The 21,721-nt window shown below is 37.4% G+C and overlaps 1 protein-coding gene and 1 non-coding gene across 5 annotated transcripts; both read right to left on the reverse strand.

Annotated features, from left to right (window-relative positions):
* Positions 1-318: 318 nt before the first annotated feature.
* Positions 319-15,639, reverse strand: LOC143353882 (nuclear receptor subfamily 2 group E member 1). 4 transcript variants are annotated; one of them, XM_076787486.1, is made up of 9 exons: positions 15,500-15,639; positions 14,746-14,915; positions 5,609-5,752; positions 5,113-5,228; positions 3,102-3,290; positions 2,902-3,015; positions 2,272-2,435; positions 1,473-1,719; positions 319-1,026 (listed from the first exon to the last, which is right to left on the reverse strand). In XM_076787486.1, exons 3-9 carry the CDS (start codon positions 5,737-5,739, stop codon positions 797-799), a joined length of 1,191 nt encoding a protein of 396 aa, XP_076643601.1. In that variant the 5' UTR covers positions 5,740-5,752; positions 14,746-14,915; positions 15,500-15,639; the 3' UTR covers positions 319-796. The 4 variants fall into 4 exon arrangements, with proteins under 4 accessions (XP_076643601.1, XP_076643600.1, XP_076643599.1 ...); XM_076787485.1 differs by having other exon boundaries at positions 2,902-3,018; XM_076787484.1 differs by having other exon boundaries at positions 5,095-5,228.
* A 3,908-nt stretch (positions 15,640-19,547) lies between these two features.
* Positions 19,548-19,620, reverse strand: Trnav-uac (transfer RNA valine (anticodon UAC)). Its single transcript has one exon. It is a non-coding gene; the product is annotated as a tRNA-Val (tRNA).
* Positions 19,621-21,721: the final 2,101 nt, after the last annotated feature.

Below are 21,721 nucleotides of genomic sequence, written 5' to 3' on the forward strand. Positions count from 1 at the left end.
TGTATTTGTAAGAAATCTTCCTTACCGACACAACGTAGTCGGGAATTTATCATCGTTTAATTTTTGTTTATCCAAGTATCTCGTGGATTACCCGGGTACCCAGATATCTCATAAGTCACAGATTTAAGAGACTTTCCCATCAAAATTGTCAAAAAAGTCAATTTTCTCATATTTCTATAATATATTTTAAGAAACAAAAATTCCTAAGTATCATCTTTATTTGAAACCATTTGATGAGAAAGTTCCTTTAAGATCCGTACAGAAAAGTCCATAAAATGCGACGTCTGTAGGGATCTTAAGTCTGTGTGGCAGATAAGTATCGAGCTACAATTTTGTTTGACGAAGAATTGTAACCACAGACGACATAATAGATCCAGGATCTAAACAAAAATTATATAAAACATGATTCATAAGATCACATTTCACAATTGCATTCTACTAAAATTAGTAGAAAAATTATGTATAATAGCTACATATACATCATTTCATTATGAATTTTATACAATATAAAAATCATACGCGTATCTCCACCGTTTTCAATGTTGATCATATAATGTGCATTTCACCGACTGACCTTTGCTGAGAAAGCGCTTCGTTATGGAATTATAAAACGTTAACAAGTTACGTTACCACTGCGATCGTGTTGGAATTTAGTGATTTATTATGTAATAATAAAATATACTAAATGTAAGGTTTATCAAGTATCTCGTCTGTGATTGCAATTATGAATTTCAAGTAAACCGATTGTTTTTCTGATAACACTTACTAATAGAGCAAGACTTGTCGGTAAGTTATGTTATGTCGGTCTAAGAGCGCTCACCATGTCGCCCAGTAATCGTTCGACGCTAACATCACCTACCGTTGGTTTGAACAGTAATTCTTGCAGGGTCGATCGACAGAGTGCGCGCGCTGGAGGTAACAATAGCAATAGCCGTCCAACCCTACGAGCATCCCTTTCGCAAAATACTGTAACCGTCTGTTCTTGCAACGCTGATACTCTTCCTCTTTCGCAAAGCCCTCGGGATTCTATGTAAGAAACGTGATACAACTTGAATTTTCATTGAAGTTTTTTATATACGTATACATTTCAATGAACACAATGATCTACTCATTGCCTCACTTCCAATGTGTAGCCCCATGTCTCCAAATAAAACGTTTAGAAAACAATATATTAATAGTAACAACGCTTAAGGTGGCCGACTACTCGCCTTAAATGGCGGACTACAGGAACAACTACCCTATGTCGAATATTTTTCTAAGAATTTTTTCTCACACTCATTAAAATCAAAACTGGAATATGTTCCCCTGTCAGATTAGTTTAAAATATAAATGTTTTATTTGAAATAATGACACTGCTGAATGAATTTACAATTATACGTTTCCACAGAATTATCTACAGTAACAGTGTTACAACAAAAATGTTTTAACCTATAGAATGTTCAGAAATTTTTAATGTGGGAAATGGATCATACCTCCTTTAAAAAGAACGATTGCCTTTAGACAGGCATATTCTGAGTGGTCTACTCTGAGGAGGGCGCATTTTCCCAGTAGCTCTCTCAGTCTCCTCACTTCGTCAACGAGCATTTCTTTCCTTTCAGATGGTACATCACTAGGTACCAATGTTACGTCTTCCACGGGAAAATTCCATTGCGCGGCTGTTAGGACGAATAATTCACTCCAAGATTCTTCCAAAAGAATAGTTTGGTCTCTGTAGGGTAGCTTGAAAAGTATTGTATGAAATGTTAAACACATTGTATGTATACAACATACATATCTGTTAAGATATCACACATTGTGACAAAAGTGGCACAACTCGAAATACATATATAAATATTTGCACCTCGAATATCTTTGTTGTTTTTAAAGATATGTCAAACGTCTTAAGGACAAAGTTGAATGGTTCATCGGGGCTCACACGGTCCAATAAAAATATTTATTTTTATGTTATCTGGTTTTTTTTTTAGAGATCTCAAGGTCACCATTTCTTTAAACGGGACTACCCCTCTTTAAACAGCTACGATGATAGTCCCTTTCATTAGGAATTCAGGGACTATAATTACTCAAGGTCATTCAAAGTCACAGACTTGTTAGTAAACTATATGAACAAGAGGGACAAGGCTGATTATTTTTGTATATCATTTGTGCCACATTCGTCGCAAGTGTGCGATATAATAAACGTGAAATAGCAAAAATATAGTAAGTTGAAATTGCAAAAATTTCATCTCGCATTCAGTTTCGATAAGGATAAAAGAGAGAAAGTTTTTAACATACTTGTAGAAAAGAATGAATGCTCCTCGCCCATCTGACAGCAAAGAAGAGCAATTTCGCCGCGAATTCGTAGATGTTTTCCGTGGGTAAGATGGAAAAATTAGTTATGTATTCCGAGGATGCAGAGTTAATGATTGGAGGTGCTAACCGAGTGCTCATTAAATCTTCTGCAGCATAAATTATATTAAACGTAAGCATAAAGTAAAATAGATTTCTCGCACAACAACGAATCTAAAATATTTGTTTGTTTTTTCAATTTCAATACTTGCTGATAACACACGTGACATAGAATACACCATGGCCGCTATGTCTGCCTATTTCTTATAGTTAGTACTTATCAATAACACAAATACAAAAAAATTAGTATGTACAAGAAGTTCGCAAATTATTAAAATTTTAATAGTACTAAATACTATAAAAGATTATTAGAAGATTGATAATAATAAACAAAATTTTATATTTTCTATGCATTCCTGTTACGAGATCAAAATAAATATTTAAAAATTCTTTCAGTTCAACGTCCCCATTTTTTATTACATTATTTGTCTAAAATATTACTCTTTTTATGTTTCTATCAGTGATTAATTGTTGCTAAAGAAATTTTGACGTAATAATTTAAAGAATGATCGTTACCCTTTGGCTCTATCCTAGTCTCTATCGATCCAGCCTCCTCGGAGCTGGTCACTTCGTCTTCTTTAGCAGTTGTCACTGATATTGGTTCTGACGGTGATCGTGGTAAGAAATGTGCTGCTATGGATCATGAAACAATTGTAACCTCCTCGTATCCTACCGTAAATAGAAAATTCCGAAATATTTGAATAAAGTTAACTTACCGACCGATGGCGTGAACGCTGGTGTAATCGTTGGTTTGAAGGGAAATAGCGCTGGATACAGAAGGGGATGATAAGGGTTGCTTGCTGCATGGTACACATGTGGAATTCCAGAATAAAGACCCGTGGGTCCTCTCCTCGCAGCCGCCACCAATGAAGAAGTACTCCGTGGAGCTCGTTCGTGCTGAACCGCTGCAAATATAACAAATTTCCTTGTATTCCGACGCTAATAAATATCGTAAGTAGTGGTAAATACTATTATCAATATAAGAGAAATAAATGAAAACTGAGCTACAGATTCACAATTTATGAAGATAGTATAGTATTAAAAATTTAAACGCTACATTACTGTACCAGGCGTCTGCAAAAAATTGATGCATCTTCAATTTTGTATTCCGAAGTATACGAATATTATAATCGTGCAATGGTACAGCAAACAAATATATTAAAAATTTTCTTTTTATTGACCCATTAATGAGATTGTTCCTCAAAACAGTGTACAGTAGTACAGTGAAATAATTTGTTCTAGTTACAGTAATTTTTGCAAAACATTCGTCGTCCTTTTATTTTAGTAGTCTGCAATCCTTACCAAATGTCAATTTGAAAGCCGAGAAACTACGCACAAATATATAGTGCATAGCGCGCCACCATTATTGACCCCTTTATTCCATTCTTTTTTTATCTAGCTTGGCAGAGAAAATCAGACTCGGGGACATTTAATGGGCATCTTTCGTTCCCTCTTTCGCTAATTGATACCTCTGTGCAATCAAGTGTTTGGATTATCGAGCAACCCTAGTCGGGGCAGAAGTGTTTACAAAAGCTGTGAATGCCAGGCTGTTCGTGACACTGCTTCGCCACTCGTGGGTCGGTGAAATATTCGGATTCTTATGTGAGCAAGCGCAAGTATAGAATTTCATGTGGGTAGAAGCACCCCTTCTTTTTTATGCCTTCTCCATTTCTTTGCCGCGGGAGAGGAGCGTCTCGACGCGCATTGTAATATTCAGGGCGTTAGATACGCGTATATTTGCAGATAGGAGAACCTTGAAGCGGCCGGGTTTCTGTTACCCGTAATGTTACCGACTGATGGGAGATCACTCGATACAATTAAACACCGGTTATGGCAAAATACTGGCCGAATTCATGATGCAAAATTTCCCGGTGTGGGTAAGAAACTCTTCTATTCCATTAACCCTTTCACTCCGATCGCCTGATATATCCGGCATGCACGATGTGACCCACAGCGACGCGTGCCGGCGAAAGCTGGCAGCGGGGTAGCGAAAGGGTTAAAACATAACAGAATTGAGTAGACGAAATTTTAAATTATAGAAAGTTTAACTGAATTCAAACATGTCCATATACTATTTTTTGCGTTATTAAAATTATTAAGGGAAGAACACTTAAAATTAGAATTGAAGGAAATTTTTTAAATTCAAATGACGGCAATGTAAAAACAATGTTAACAAGAAAATCGAAAATTGTGATGTTAAAATGTAGATTGAATTACTGCAATAATAATCATACATCAATACAAAGGAGAAAACAGTGTAATAAATCTGCACGTGTATTACACTTTTCACATTATTGTGTATTTCCATACCTGTTATTATCTTCGTGCATATCATTTCATAGCCATGAAATTAACAATAATGATATTTCTGCCCACAAAATTTGATCAATCGAGAATTAAAACCTTAACATAACTATTTCAATGTAAATTAAAAATTTAGATTTTCTCCAATTCACTTCAATGACGAATTTTTGTATTATTTGTACATAAATAACCTTAAAATGTTTATCTTTTGAGAAACTGGTAAGAATTAAATCTCGAAAAGAATGTTTGAATGAAATTCGAATGGAGCATTTGTAAAATATATGTCGTATCTATCGTGTTGGTACTGCTTGTTATCTGTCATTTGTTTTTTGTTTATCTATGATTGAAATGCACATACACATAAGTATTCCTTATACGTAGAAAATAGAATTAAGTTTTAATCACCGGTAAAACGAAGCGTACCATCTCGTTTCATGTTAACCTGAAGGCACTTGGTAAAACGACATGCTTGGCACTGATTGCGACGTGAAACGTCGACGATACAGCGGCCATTTTCCTTGCAGACGTAGTCCAAATTCCTGCAAAAAAGTATTAAACGTTGCGAAAACCAATAATTTCATGTATAGCATTTGTCTTTCATAGAAATTCAAATGAAGCATGGAAACCCTAGTTTTTATTTTTTTGCCAGTCTCATAATGGATGACACAGACTGTAAATTAGAATAACTTTTTTATAGATGGACCAAACGACTTCAGTTTTTCTGCCAAATTGGATGGAGATAAGTTTACTAGATGATATATGATAAAAAATTTGTAAAAATATCCTTTAGTGAAAGTTACTATCCACAACTTTATATTTGGGCTTGTAACGAAAATTCTAAAAATGTGTTTTGTAGATACGTATAAGTTACACACATGTTTGGCTACACTTATCCCGAAATTGGAAGGGCATTAATTACCTTGCATACCTGCGGATCGACCGCTTAAAGAAACCGCGACATCCATCGCAGCTTGGCACTCCATAATGTTTCCCCGAAGCTTTGTCACCGCAAACTTTGCACACGGTTTCTCCTCGGCTGCTGTCCTCCATGTTGTCTCCGGACCTATCATTAAAACTTTGATTAACCAAAGAGAAACAAACAAAAATTTCTTTAATAACTGAAATATTGTTGACACTGTTGTACAGGGTCATCCAAAAATTACCCAACCTGTGTTTTAAACAATTTACACATTTATGAAGTAAACAACTTTAACTGAATCTGTAGCACAGAAAAAATTGTAAGGGATTCGTGTAATCCAGATCACTCCATTTTAAGGGAGTATGCAACTTCAAATCTTTGATCAGATTCTGTGAGACATTTAACCTCCTTCTTTCATTTGCAATTTCTTCGACCGGGAATTGTTCAGTGATTTCGATGAAATTGTAATGGCGGGCTTTGCGTTTCAACTTCTCATTATGTGCAATTTTCAGCAACGCTGACTCTAGACACAGTTGTTGCGACTATACCAATAATACCTTGTTCAGTGAAAGAACTTAGAGTCACCAAGCGACGAGTTGTTGCATATTGCAGCACATAATGAGCGCTCCGCAGATTGTTAAACAGTGCTTGCCGACAAATGTCGATTCCGCGAAGCCTACGATTTACTGACGTCTAGCTCGCTAATGGTAGAAACCGCAAACTCCAGAAAACTTCGATAACTTAAGCCCATATACCCTTTCTTCAGTCACCAAAGTAAAAACTCTCTATACATAAATCACCACCCGCCAGTCGCACTTTGTCTTTCATTAAATTGTGTTTATCGAAGAATAGAACGTCGAAAATAAATATGCGAAAAGGTCATTGAAATATTATTTAGTTTCGTTTACACAATTTCTTTTATTATTAATTCGAATGGTATCAAGCGGTCAATAACCCCCAGAGGTTTTTTTCTCTCGTAGTTTCCAAGGTCAACGATGTTTGTTTTTCTTAATAATTACAAAAATTTGTAAAAAAATACATATGTACTGTGAGATGACCTTCAAACGACCTCGAACCTTCAAAAACATAAAAAGGACTTTAAAAAAAGAACCTCTACGGGACGATACTGACCGCTTGATACCATTAAAATTACACATAAAAAATTGGTCACTTGGTCGAAAATTAAAGCAGATATTCTGGGGCTTCGCGCTCACGCGAGACACCCGGTAGATTTTCACGATAGCCACGGAACGTAGTGACGAAAGTCAAAAAATCGTGGCAGCACGAAGGTCAAGTTAAAGTACCGTTCACCCTCCCGGTGACTTTTGTAACCCCTTCGGAAACAAACTCACGGTCCTCCCACCTCTCGGGCCTCCACGTTCTTTCTCCCTGTTACTCCCTGAGTATAATGGGGTTCCCTCTTTGTTGAGGCCCTCGGGGTGACTCTGCCGTCTTTCTCGTTCTAATAGGACAGCCCGAGCCACCTGTTCGGTTCACAGACTCAATAATGCATCGGTGACGTGGAGCATTGCTCAGCCTCGTCGACGGTAAACCACCAAGAGTCCCGACGGATGATACCAGGCTTCGCCGCACCCTTCGTCCCGAGACCAGTTTCACCGACACCGTCATTACCACCATCACGTCATGGCATCGTCCATAGGGAGATCTTGGTTGGGGGCTGACTTCTTAATAGTCCGCCCCCTAACCTGGCGGAACGGAGCACGGCGGTCCTCGCGTGTGAGCGTTAACCTGCCATAATATTTTCATTGCTCGATGACCACCTTCGGCCTATGTACAATGCGAATGTGCTACATCGTTGAACGAAGCGGAGCGGTGGTATCAAAGGAAAATCATTCCGTCGTTCTATCATTCCGTGTCTTTGTTTTTCCTCCATAGGCGAACGACGATGCGACCAAACGTATTATCATTATCATCCTACGGGGCCAAGACTCCGTAGATTCGCGATAAGGTAGAGCGACCACGTTACCGACAGAAATAGGCGAAAAATGGCTCAACTTTTCGTCCTTATATAAGAATATTTTTCGCTGGGAAAGGGCTCATTCGAATGAGGAAGGTTCGATCTAGCGCGCGATGGTCATCAGCTGACGAGATTATGCAGATATTTGGTAATATAAGCGTTAGAAGTAGGCCAAAAATTGACGATTTGCATGCCGTGGAATACCAGCATTTTTATACCATTGGATGAGTTTTCTGGATGAAATCGAGAGTAGCGCACGCTAGAAAATATTTCCACTCACAAATTGAGCTATATTTTGTCTTGATTCTCTGAGAAATAAAGCGAAAAACTTGAAGCACGTTTCTGGCGTCAGAATTCATAATATCGATAATACACAGCAAAAAATGTGACAAGTTTAGTCACAGAATTAAGACCCGTCGGATCAAGACCAAGACGGACCTTAAGTCAGTGGCTGAAGGCTGTGAACGGAAATTATACAGCAGTTGCCGACCTGCTGACTCTGCAAAAGTCACGTGACTACCCTTGGCTCTTAAAGGGAGCGGTGACGGTATAGGAAGCTACATTTTCAAGATTTTATCCAATAAAATACAGTGCTGTGAATCATTATAGGTTCAAGGTAATGATTGCAAATTTCTCTGAATAGAACGATGATTTATTCAAGATAATTTGTATTTTGTACAACTCTTAGGATGTACATTGACTTGTGTAGAAATTCCTGTAGATTCTCCTGGCCCCGTATATTTTTAAAAGAGTAGTTAATTATTTAGCATAAAACCATTCCGTTTTGCTGCAGATAAATATCGGTTCAAGTGTTTGATTATTTATACAGCAATCCGCTTTAAAGATTTTATCTAATACCTTGTAAATTAATAAGATTGATATTAGTGGACAACAGAAATCTTTATAAAACTTCCACTCGAATAACAATTAGCATCGGTCGAAGTACTGTACGTAAAGGTGGATGTCGTTGGTTCGCCAGTTAGGGGAGAGCAGATTGTTTAACCCTGTTTGCACGAACACCTACCAAGTGTACGCACGCACGTAACATATGTCGCTTTTCTATAATACAAAGACAGATTGTCCGGTACCTGATACGATTGTGGAAAGTCAAATAGAGTCTTTTTCTCCTAACAACACTAAATATAACGTATACTGTAAATGCATATACATTCGTCAATAAAAATTAAAGAACGATGTATATAATCCACGGTCTAGTTTCAACCTACAAAAAAGAAGAGTAATTCGTATTTAAAATAAAATGAAAAATTGAACGAATTGTCACGAATTGTAAAATTCGTATTTGCCATTAGTATTCTTATTAAATTAATTGATAACTATAGCTTGCGGATTTTACGCATTTATGACAAAAATGAAGAAGTGATACAATTCTATTAGAGAAATACGAATCTGTGAAGCATTAGAAAAATTTAAGAACGCCGTTACACTATTTTCTGCATATCAAAATTATTAATAGAAAAAGTACCGTTCTATTTAATTTTGATTCTCACAATTGACATCGAACATTTTCATTTTGCATGAAGATCCACTGCTCCTTGATAACCGTTCGTTTAATAAATTATCCTTCATCGAGGGGGAGATTCGTCGTGAAATTAATTCGAAATGAAATTATTTCGAATAAAATGATAAGGCGATCGAAGTACAGTTAGACGTTGCTTAACGTAGGTCCATCGATCATAAGAACTTCGACGCAAGTTCGTCACAGTTGCGGCGCAATTTTGCTTAATGCCAACCCGATGACTTTTCGATAGTTTCGCAGAGTGCAAGGTGTCGAAAGTTCGTTGCGGGACAGGAGCGAACTCTGTCAATTGAAAATTCAAGAGCCTATGCAAATTTTTTTCCTTGTCACGCGTCACGTGCGTCCTTTCGCATAAAAAATGCTGATCGATTACCCGGCGAAACGGTTCGGTGTCATCTGCCCCCGTTCGTCTTCTACGAAAATTTCAATTCTATCAAACTTTTCCGATTTTCATGCTTTTATTTACAACAACATCCGACAGTGTTTAACTTCTGATTTGTAAAAGTAATTAGTCCGTGATACAAGTAATAATGGCGTCCACAGCTAGATCTATTCGAATCTTTACGCGTCGATTTTCTTTTACATATTTTCAAGCTCACTTTTTTTAGACCAATGTCAATTTTTTTATCAGACTTAATAACAATAATTGGTAATTTAAACTGGTTGCCAAATACCAAAAATTTGGATAAACGTTTACAAACCTGGACAAAATCTACTTCCACCATTCGGGAGTTAAAGATGATTCATAATTATAAACTAGTTACTTTACTAGTTTAGTTTAATTAATTACTAATTGTACCGGTTTAGCTATGTTTACATTCGTGTCAATATTCACTACTTTTGTGATCGGGTTGAAACGAAAGTTCGTAGCGTTTTTAAATTAAAATGCCAAGATAAAATTAAGATATTTATTCATAGATTTATTCAATAACATATTTTCCGTTCTGTTCTATTACTTTCTGCCATTTTTGGGCAAGGTTTTGAACAAACCTACGAATAAATATCTTAATTTCATCTTTGAATTTTATTTTAAAAACAATCTTTCGTTCGAGCCCAATACGTAACGAGTTATTCCGCAGTAAACATAGGTTACATTATCAATAAGTTTCATCATGTGCCCATATTTCCAGCAGGTAATTTGCTTTCGATCTAACGGCTTATTTTCTTTCATCCCAGCTAGGTTTTTCGTTAATTCTTTAAGAGTTCGATGCAAATGCTGTCATTAGCCTCTACCACCCGTGACGTGACTTCTGTTTTCCGAAGGGGTTGATTGCAATTAGAGAGGCCTATCAATAATAAATCATCAATTAAATCTTACTGCCAATGTAACTGTAGCGCAAAGCGCTGTTTACGTATTAATCGATAATTGTGTTGAACTTTCCCGCAGAAGTATTTTTCTCAGTAATTACTAGATTTGGGATTCTAAGTAGAGTCAAATCGAACCGTATAATTTCCAATACCTCATGGGTGTTTAATTAACTATTACAAGTCAAGCTTGGGCGTTATCGAAATAAATTAATTGAAAAATAATCGTTAAAATAAGATATTATCTTATTTGCCTACATGACATTTAAAATAATCATATGTTAGTTTATTTGAACAGCCAAATGATTTTGTCAAAGTTATTTCATTATTTGAATTTCAAATGAGAACGTTGGTTACCTCTATACATTTCCATAAACATTCCAAATTAATTTTTATTCTTAATAATCCATTAACATTAACATAAATCTCCACAGTCACATCGAATGGTACTTTATCTTCTCACTTACTTATAACTAGACTGCGGATCTTTCTATGAAAAATAAAAACTTTCTACGTCAATTGCAAGGTACTAAAATCGAATAAAAATTTGTTGCAATATTTAATAATTCTAATAAGTTGGCGATAATACACTGATATCCCTTTTCTCCTCCTACTGTATGTGAATTCTCGATATATGTCAACAACACGGGTCTTGCCAGCGTCATGTATCGTCCAGGAGACATAAGCCGTGTTATGTTCACACTCTCGGCATTCGAGGCCCTTCACGGGGTATACGCCGCGGTAGTGGGGATAATTCCGCGACGTTTATCATCTAATCCTTGGCGACATATATAGAGAAATCACTGTATTGATAAATATAAATTGATGTTAAGGGTAGAAAGTATAAAATGATGATTGGCAGTATGCTGGAAGCGATCACGTCGAAGAAGAACAGGAAGTCGAATTTGACTCCTAAACCGATGTTAATTTAATGACGGCTGCGTGAAATTAGTTTCGGTGGTGCACGTGCACGTTTCACACGAGTGGCAGTGATTGCGTGACTCGGGTCGAACACGCACTCTGCGCGACAGTCGTGTACATATGTACATAACTGTCCCAAGATATCCGTGATTTCGTGTGTCAGATAGTTTTCTGGTTTCAGAAATACCAGTTGAACAACTACTGCACGAACGTTCACTGTCGATTATTTTATTAATACTCACCATTGTCCATCGACAATGCTTCCATTAACTTCTTGAACCAGAATCGAAATTTAACATTGACATGAATTTTCGTAGAACAGTCTCCGAGCGTAAGTATAATACTCCCCACTTCTGCTAGATAATTGTAACCAGTTTGTCAATACAGGGTGATCGGTAACCGGTGGTACAATCGAAAAGGAGGTATTTCTACATAAAAAAAAAATGTCGAAAATGTAGAATAAAATTCGTTCATACGAGACTTTGATTTCGTGATAATCCTCTTCGAGAGTCCGTCAAGTTCGCGAAGTTAGTATATGTAAGAAGTAGAATTAGTAGATCATGATCAGACGCGTCAGGCGATTTCTTTTTAATAGTATTCGGCGAATTTTCAAACTCGATTTTCTCGAAGACAAGTGCAAATATAAAAATATTTTATTCTATATTCTCAACTTACTTTTTTCATACAGAGTCGCCGCCATTTCGGTTATTCCACCAGAGTTACCGATCACCCCGTACAAATCTGCTTCCTCAATTTTTAATTTCTCGCACCTCTTCTTGTAAAAGAACACACACACACAGCATGGGATCGGAAATGTTATGAAACGTAATAATACTTTTTAAATAATTGTTCTCGTATTGTCATTTCTGATGAGAACAAATCAAGACAAATTCTTGAAACAGAATGTTTTAGTTTGATAGAACTTTCTATAACAGTAGCAGATATGTAGTAAAAATGTTAATATGTAAAAATGTTTTTAAATATTTTAGAATTTCTTTTAATTTATTTTCATTATAATAATTCTTTTAAAATTTAATTTTATCTTGAAATTCCTTTAAATTCAAATTAAAATTGAAGTAATATAAGAATTTATCTTAGTTTATTTTCATTCTAGTAATTCTTTTTGCTCTAACAAATACTGAATACTAAACTTATGATAATACTGTCCAATGAACAGTACTACAAACATATTAAATAATTACTACAGTTACGTTGACATTTTGAATACACCACTTCTCTTACGGATCGTTTTGAATCATTATTAATGATTATTAATAATATACCAGAATTAATATTCGGACGCTTTTCAAAATGGAATACCTTTTATCAAATTGAGCCAAACGACTCAACTTTTTTCCAAGTACTCAAAAAGATTGCTAGACGAAGCGAACAAGAAATTTTTAAAAGATTGCAAAGTATCGAAATCGTGGAAAAAAATAGTAATAGTTTGCTTTTCACACTTTTTTATTTTCACCTGCATTAACACTAGAACTGCCTAGGATGAGTCAAAATGACTTGCTTCTAATTTTTCCTTTTAGAAATATTGATATTATAAAAATGTTTCCATGAGAAAATTTTTTAATAAACTTCTCTATAAAAGTAGATATTTAAACAAAACTGGTACGAAATTTAAACGAATGCAATTGTGTTGTTATTACAAGGCAATGCATGCCAGTTGCATTTAGTGCTTGATTGTTCTAGTGTTAAAATTTTCAAAAATCCGTTCGGTAGATTTGCGTCAGGTGTACGTATGTATGCACGCTCTGAAAATTTCGTATCGAAGAGAAACGAATGAGAGACAACGAAAGATTGAATAATCTTTAGATTTGTTAATCATGCATAGACCGGATTCGTTCGAGTCATTTTGTAGCTCTCTCGACCCGGTTATTAGTCGACAAAGAAACACGTAGGAATTACACCGGCTAACCCTTGTGTATTATCCGCAGATCAAAAATCGCATGTGTTGGAGCGACAGAATTTTCCCAAAGTTTTTGTAAGAATTACGTGGGCACAGTACAGGTAAACACGTGTAATTTTCGATAGTAAGTACAGAGTTTAAAGTGAACAGAGAACGCCCGGAGGTAATGTTCGGCGTGTTCGAACTCGGGGCTGCCGCGGCCGCGATCAACCATAATGCGTTGCGTGCGAAAAAAAGGTATTGTCAATTGGCGAAAAATTCAGCGGCTCGCCTTGAATCGCGAGTCTTGCTTGCAACATATGTGGATATCTTGTGGGGCATATGTCACGCCGGTGACGTACGTTGTGCGCGGCAATTCAGGCGAACCGTGGATGGACAATTACACGCCTCACCGCCGAAAAACCGGGCTTACAGGTGCGTTTACTCACGGATAATTACTGAACTGGCCAGACAACGACACATGTGACACCTAATCGTTCCGTACTGCCACGGAAATGCGACGGGCTCGAATCCTAAAATGTCCCCCTATTTTTTGAATGTTCACTACCGACGCTGTTCGAATGAAGAAGAAGTTGGGTGAGGGACCCAATTACTGTGCGCCCAGATTAATTATACTTTCTTTTAAAGGACAATTGAACATTAAGGAACGAGATATATAACATTAACTGATTTTAATGAAAAAATTTAATATCGAGTCGTGGAAAACTTTTCCTGTCAGCAATACAAAATTTGATAGAAAAACTACCGCGACCTGGTAGTTGAAATTGTGACATTTATAATCAACGAATGACCAACGAATATTGCACCAAAACTAATACATAACTAAATTAATTCTAATCTAAGTTTTTCAAGACAATAGGAACAAATTTCAAGTAATTCATGTACTGTTACTTTTGCGAGTACGATGCCCGGAAATTGATCTAGTTGGACGTAATGTATTTCCATTCTCTAATTAATGCTTCAACTCATAAATAACCATTTGAATGCATATTGTATGAAACGTGTGAAAAAGCTAGAAATAACTTTTAAAGATGTCTTACATGGCCTAATTATTTATACTTAGAAGAATGTTAAAAGATCTTCCACTAGCAAACATTAATCACTTGCGAAGAACAAAATTGAAGAATTAAAAATGTTGTGGAACATGAGTCTCCAAAAAATTATATTCTATGAACCTTCAAGTGCACTTCGATTTGAACAAAATTCATTTTTGCTATACATATTTGGAGATAAGATTTATTTAAAATAGTCATGAATAAATGTAAGTTTACAATGTTCATTTGCCATATTACAGTTTAAAACTACGTGTAAAATCATTATAACATAAGGAAACAGTTTTACACGTGTACTACAAAAATAATTGTTTTGTTCATTTTAGAGAATTCTAATAATCTCGCCTCTGTATTCTGTTAACAATAGAAACGAATAATCCCGCGAGACACACATTCAAGAAAATAAAACCATATTGTTCCGCTTACCTGTACGATGTTCTTCTCGATTTTCGGCGTTACTGCGTGTCAGATATTCGATTTTGAATCACTTATTTTTCAAGAAACTGCGGACATTCACACGCACGTCTGTATCAACGACGCTTTCAAACTTCCTGCTCCAGCGACAGCAGCCATCTTGATTTGCCCAAGATAAGGAGCTGTTTAACTGAATAATTACTTGTTCGTTATCACTTAAGAATAAAAAATCAATCGAGGAAACTGCACATGCATGCCTCGAATCGTAACGCGTTTAATTAAAATGTTTCAGCTACGTTTCCCAGTAGAAGGTTTCAAACTCATATTTTGCACCGACAAGTAAATCACGATGACAATGCAACTGTCATAAATTTGTTTATACGAATCGTTTCAGACAAGCGTGTCATAAAGTCCAAAATATAAATTCTAGACAACCAACAATATATTGAATTCCAAAAAATCATATAGTAGATTCTACAGAACCTGGATTACAATTTTTACAAAACACGTGTGCAAGTCACTCGTTAATCAGATCTCGAACAATTTCACGACAAACTGTACGATACATGTGCGAGTACACTGTGTGTAAACTGCAATATTACAACAACCAGCGACATCCTGGTTCGTGAATAAAAATCTCCGAACCGAATTGACACGAAGTTCCACGAGAAGAGAAATCGAATCAATGTACAGTCGTCTTGTTTTTGCAAAAGATGAATCGATACCAGACAGGGCTCCGCGGAATGACGAATTTGATAAACCGAACCTTTTTGCTATTCACGTTCCAATGGCCGACGGCTTCATGGTACCGATTGGTATCCGGCACAGCGGCAAATGTGAACAGCGTTGATCACGGGGACGGATGTGACCGGGGGCGAATCGAAACCGGAGATTCTTTTGTCACGAGTGCTGACGGTCTAGTTGGCGCGGAAGGGCGCGCGCGTGATCTATGGGCTCGTAATTTTTTGGTCTCTGCTCGCCGCAGCAGGGGTGGCCTTTGCAACGTCGCCGTTGATCGGCTCCGTGCGCGAGGAACACGCCCAGCGGAGGAATCGCGCGCGCAGGATGGTAGCCGAGGACCTCAGACGATTGGCTGACAGGCGGGGCGACCCTGTACACCCTGCCGGGTCGTGGTGGTTGTGTGGCTGCACTTCGAGGTCGAACCAGCGGAACCATCCCCGCTGGCCAGCCGAGAAACGCTCCCTTGCGAAGCTCTGCAAAGCTCTGCGAAGCTCTGCGAAGCTCTGCGAAGTGGTGCGAACGTTTGCGTAGCACGATACGACGCCGGAAGCGTCAAAGTCAACTCCTCGCGTACTTCCCCTAATAATCGAAGAAAGTATTCGACGCGTAGAATCCACGTACCATGCCGGCGTAAAAGCTCCATCAGCCGCAACACGATGTCGATCGCCCCCAGGTTGTTTGAGAACTTCATGTCGCGACCGCGATATACAGGGGTCGTCGACGTAAATCTGGAAAAGTCATTGTACAAAGAAGAACCGTTAAAATTTTAGGAAAATCTCAATATAGTTTTATTCCGATATAGGTAAGACCGGTACAGTGATTTCTCTATATATGTCGCCAAGGCCTAGCTGATAAACGTCGCGGAATTATCCCCACTACCGCGGGGTATAGCCCGTGAGAGATCGGGGAGCTCGAGAGACCTCGGACGCCGAGTAAACATAACACGGCTCGGGTATGTCTCCTGGACGATACACGACGCTGGCTAGACCCGTGTTGTTGACATATATCGAGAAGTCACTGTACCGCCTTTGGTCCTATTTCGGATGAGGGTACCTATTCGGCCTGACTTTGTTTTTGAGCGGGTCCCATACAGTTGTCCGACCGAGCGGTGTGTATCTTTCGTTAGAGAAGAATAGAATATGACATACTCTCTCGTTCTGGCACGGGATCGTTTCTTTATATCGAAATGAAGCTGTATATTCTTTCGCCAGTTTGTACAGAATTAGTGAACGGTATAAAGAATGAAATCACGACCTTTCAGAATTTACATCTGAACCCGTTGCAGGTATTCTATTAGGTTATTAGATAATTAGTCACGGATTCGTTCGCGAAAAAAGTGTTGAATGCTTTTAAAAACATCTCTTCAGTTTTCCACCCGTGCAAAATTGTCATCGATAAAAATAAATGACAGGTAGTTTATGGTAGTTGAAGAGTCTCGAGTTGTGCTATTCTCTTTAACAAAATTATCACGCTACGGGTATCCATGATTTCTCGCAAATCAGAAATTCAGTATTCGAATACTTTTTGGATTCGCTGTGGGCAAAGTTCTTGAAGGCGAAGTTGTGGATCGTGAACTTGCGAGAAAAATTACCGCGTGAAGTGTTAGCGAGTTGACATCTGTTCCTCTCACACGGTACGGTCAGTGAAATTACTGTTATAAGAAACACTCGTAATAACCAACACCGACAATGAATATTTGATTCATTATTGCATAAAAATCAATGATGGTCTTCCGTTAAGGATATGTATTATGCATGTACTGATCTTCAGTTCACCTTATTTGCATGTCCATGTTTACAAATACTGTGAATTGTGTTGTTAGTTGCCGAATCGATCGAGTACTAGGGTAAGGAACCCAATTATTGTGGAGGCACCAATTACTGTGTCTTTTTTAATTATATTTATTAAAGCATAGCGGATAGAAAACAAGAGATATGTAACATACGTGTATATATTAATTGATTTTAATGAAAAAAATGTAATATATCTTTTTTAATATCCATTATGCCTTAAAAATAAGTATAATTAATGTAGGCACAGTAAGTAATTGGGTCCCTTACCCTGCAATGTAACTATTTTTAGCGCAAAAGACTTCAGAAAATTTCTAACGTTTCAAGTTTATCAAAATATACTATATATATACATATACAATATTACCCAAGTTCTAAAAAAAAAAAGTTTATTGAATTCATGATATGATCTTTCGTATTACAAATTGTTTTTATATTGAAGATAAAAAGAAACAGTGAAAAGTTAGATACCAGAAACATATTACAACCTTTTTGTCTATGCATGCAATGCAATCTTATTATCAGATATCCACACGCACTCTTTTAAAAGTTTTAATCATTGCATTCCATTCTATCGTTACAGAGATAATGTGATAATACATAGTTTAGGTACTTCATACATTATGTTTTCTAAATGGAAATTGAAATGTTTAAATTGAATGATTGCATTAATTAGCTCTATTAAAGAATTCTATTTTAAGAGATTCCATTAAATTCGACTAAATATAGTTGTATTTTTGAAAAGCAATAAAACTGCAAGAAAAGAAAATTAAAATGCGAGAGGAAGAAGGAAGTATTGAACAAAAAAAAAAATTAATTTTAACTGCATCGGATCTCGACTCCGCTTGGGGGAAAGCAAGCAGTCTGCACTTGATAGGTCGAAGGATCCGCAGATCCTGAAGCACATCCTCGACGTGGCAGGAGCAGAAAATCGCGTTGAAGTGGCAACGGTCGGGCTAATGGCTCGGAGACGATATTTTGTTAAACAAGGAAACCTTTTATCCCCCACACCGTTTCTTGCGCGGCCGTTCGACAACAGGGACGGCTCCGTTTCAAGAGAGCTCGGCTTGTGTTCCCTCTCGACGTTGCGTGTATTGTACCGCTTATCGAGTGAAATGGGTCGCGCGTGAAATGTATTTGCCCAAATCTTATTTGTTCGTAAATACCGATTAACAATATTCATATCGTAACCACCGAAAATACTTTTACAAGCGGTTCGAACTACATCTTTGCAAGATATAAATTACTAATAACACTTAATTAATTAAAATTAATGTGTTAACAGTATTGGCGCAGAAGGTCATGTAGTGTATAGGTCATATGTATGGTATATAGCGTGGCAGAGAAATTATTTTCAACATTTTTGTAAAATGTCATGTCAAATAAACGCCAACATTAGAAATACGTATTGTTCTTAGATAATAAAGTAGTTTAAAGATTGAGCAATAGTTTCAGAATTTCCAAAAGTTTTGTTGCAAAATGTTAATGATATGAATCGTAGGAAAGACTGCACGAAAAAAGAAGTAAGTAATAGATTGGGAATAACGTGAAGATGTCACCAATCTACTCTCATCGTATGTCGCTGGATCTACTCGGAAAAAAAGGAGAGACGCGATAAAAGCGGCCCTGTACCGTCACTTTGGTTTTCTTGTCACCAGAAGAGAATGAGTTGGAAGTGTGAACCGTCGACCACCACGACAAGATACCACCTGTCTTTTCTCACGGTTCGCCCACGCATATAACACCGTTCTCGCGAATTCCTTCGGTTTCCCCTCCCCCTGAATCGCTTCGTGCTTTCAGCCTTTCCAGGATGCGAATCAATGTGGCTTGCGTAACTATCGAAGAAACGCGCGCCGCTTTTTTGCTCCATAAATCTCGAGTGATAAATTAAGTCGCTGTTACAACAAAAGTATTATAAAATACAGGGACACGAAGTTATTACTTTCAATTACGTTGAAATTGATCACCAATGTGGTAATATGTATTCCATATAACTTACCTAATAATATTTTAGCAGCTGACAGAAGTTGAGATTGTATGAACCCTACACACCAAAGTATAAAAATATGAATTGGATCTAGTATTAATAAAATCTTAAATAAATTACTTGCACATAATACAGTTGAAACTCTAAAAATATTAAATATTTTGATAGAACCATTTTGTAAAAGGATTTTTTTTATTTATTGCGATGCATCATTTGTGTTTACAAATAATCTAGATTACTTGTATTGACAGAAAAATGAATATTCAAATGATAAAAGAAGATAGCAAAAAGAAACATGGTTCCGGCCGGGATCGAACTGGCGACCTTCTGCGTGTAAAGCAGACGTGATAACCGCTACACCACGGAACCACATGGTAAAATTTCTCTATATTATAAGGGAAGTTTTGTAGCTCCTATGTTACGGCTATTAACCAGTTAGCTATTTTCGACGAGTGTACTTGTCATGAAGAAATGGCAATATTTTAGTATATTATAGAGTATATTATAGAGTGTACTAGCTATATCTGTGTATTATATTTTGATTTAATTATATAGCTATGTATGCATTAGTAGATCAGAATGTAATAAAAAAGCTATAAAATATGCATGTTATATCAAAATGTATATTGTACACCCATGTAATAAGGTGTAAGGTCTATTCCTATAGCTCATCAACTCATTTGTGGTATTTTTTACTTTACTTTACTTTACTTTTACATCAATCGGAGAGGATACAAAAGTGCTCACGCCCGGGGTTTTTGTGTCTCCGGTATAGTGCTGCTCCCACACTAAATCCTAACCTGAATCAGATCCTACACCCACGGTAGAGCGGAACGTTTAGCCCGGATCAGATCCAACACCCACGTTTAGCCTGAATCAGATCCCACACCCACGACAGAGAGGAACGTTTAGCCTGGATCAGATCCTACATCATTATAATCTTTACTTGTAAATTACAAGTTGTAATGTCATCGACGAGATATATTTATATCTCGGTGGTAATGTGGATTGCGCGTCGGTAATCATGCTATCGCACATGGTAACGTCCCGTAATTTAAGGTAAGCGTTACTTAGCGGTAGACTCGAGAACTAATTGGTAACAAGTATCTGTTGATGGTTCCGCGCTCTCTTCCTGAATAGAATATTTGCTTGTGAACTACGTAAGACAGTGTCAGTGGATAATACCAGTTCTAATGCTCGAGAGCATTGACTGAAATGATTAAAGTAGAGGTACTAAGTCTGTGGAACATATTTAATAAAAAAAAGCTGCTCCGTCGATAAATTTGACTAGCAGTTTAAGCGTTTTGTCACTACGTTAATTGGCGCTGTGCAGACTTAACTGAGCTTGGAAATTTCGCCACAAGTGGCACTATTATCGCAAACAGCGCCGTTTTCAAATTGTATAAAGCAAATGATTCTTTGCATCGCAATATAAAGCAAAGCACAGCGATCGAGCCCTATAGTCCAAATGTACATAGCCAATCTGTCGAACAATCCCTTCCCCAATCGTATTCGTCATATTGATAATTCCTTGTCGAAGTAAACTGATCTCTGACGCAACTTTGAAAATGATTGATTTGAGAAAAAGTTCCCTCGATGATTGAGTCCTATGGTCCCAACACAACCAATCTATCGAGCAATCCCTTCCTCAATCGTACTGGTCTTATTAATAATTCTTTGGCGAAGGAAACTGATCGCTGACGCAACTTTGAAGATGAATGACGGGAGGAACAGTCATGATTGGGTCCTACGGTCCCAATGAAGCCAATCTATCCGAACCGAACCAACGCCGACACTAATTTTCATCGGAGAAAGTGGCGGCCCGGCCGTGGTGAAAGTCGTGGGGCCACGCGACGTAAAGGAGGCTCCGGATAAACTGCATACGCCTCGCTAATGCATGCGTTCTACGTGCTAATGTATTACGACAGATAGATCGTGCTTTTACCCGGTGATTACGATACCGGCGAACCGCGGGCTCGAACCGCGCGAAACCAGAATTCGTAATCGAGGGTCCGAGCGAGCCTCGTGTGCTGAAACCGGAACCGACCATGCCATTGTTTGCGGTCAATTATAGTGACACAAGCACGACGCTCAATGCTGTGTTTCATTAGAGCTCCTTCTGACCACTCGGTGAAGTGCTGCTTTCTAGAAACCACTGTTCTCTGTCCCCTGACCAGAATTAGGGGTGCGAAACCTGATAGTTCCCGCTCACACATGAAAACAATCTTACAATATTACTGTAAATTTTGTCACTCCCTTAACACGTTGAGTGGTACGTTGGTCTTATATGATCGACACAAATTTTTTGCCAAACTTAAACATCAATTGTTACTGCAATTTATCAGGTAAACAAAATTTTATTATGATTCTTGTATTATTTAACAAGTTGCTTTGATTCTCAGTAAATTTGATGCACGTTGGTGGACTTAATCTGTCAATTCATTGTTCATAATTCGAGTATTGAGTTGTG

Source organism: Halictus rubicundus, chromosome 4 (assembly GCF_050948215.1).
Source record: "Halictus rubicundus isolate RS-2024b chromosome 4, iyHalRubi1_principal, whole genome shotgun sequence".
NCBI classification, from domain to species: domain Eukaryota; kingdom Metazoa; phylum Arthropoda; class Insecta; order Hymenoptera; family Halictidae; genus Halictus; species Halictus rubicundus.

Excerpts from the sequence above, each read along its gene's own strand:
- LOC143353882 (XM_076787483.1), bottom strand. The coding sequence starts at position 5,739 with ATGGAGGACAGCAGCCGAGGAGAAACCGTGTGCAAAGTTTGCGGTGAC. Across the intron at positions 5,229-5,608 it reads TCGATCCGCAGGTATGCAAG|GAATTTGGACTACGTCTGCA; the intron begins GTAATTAATGCC and ends ACTTTTTTGCAG. Across the intron at positions 1,720-2,271 it reads GCATTCATTCTTTTCTACAA|CTACCCTACAGAGACCAAAC; the intron begins GTATGTTAAAAA and ends ATACTTTTCAAG.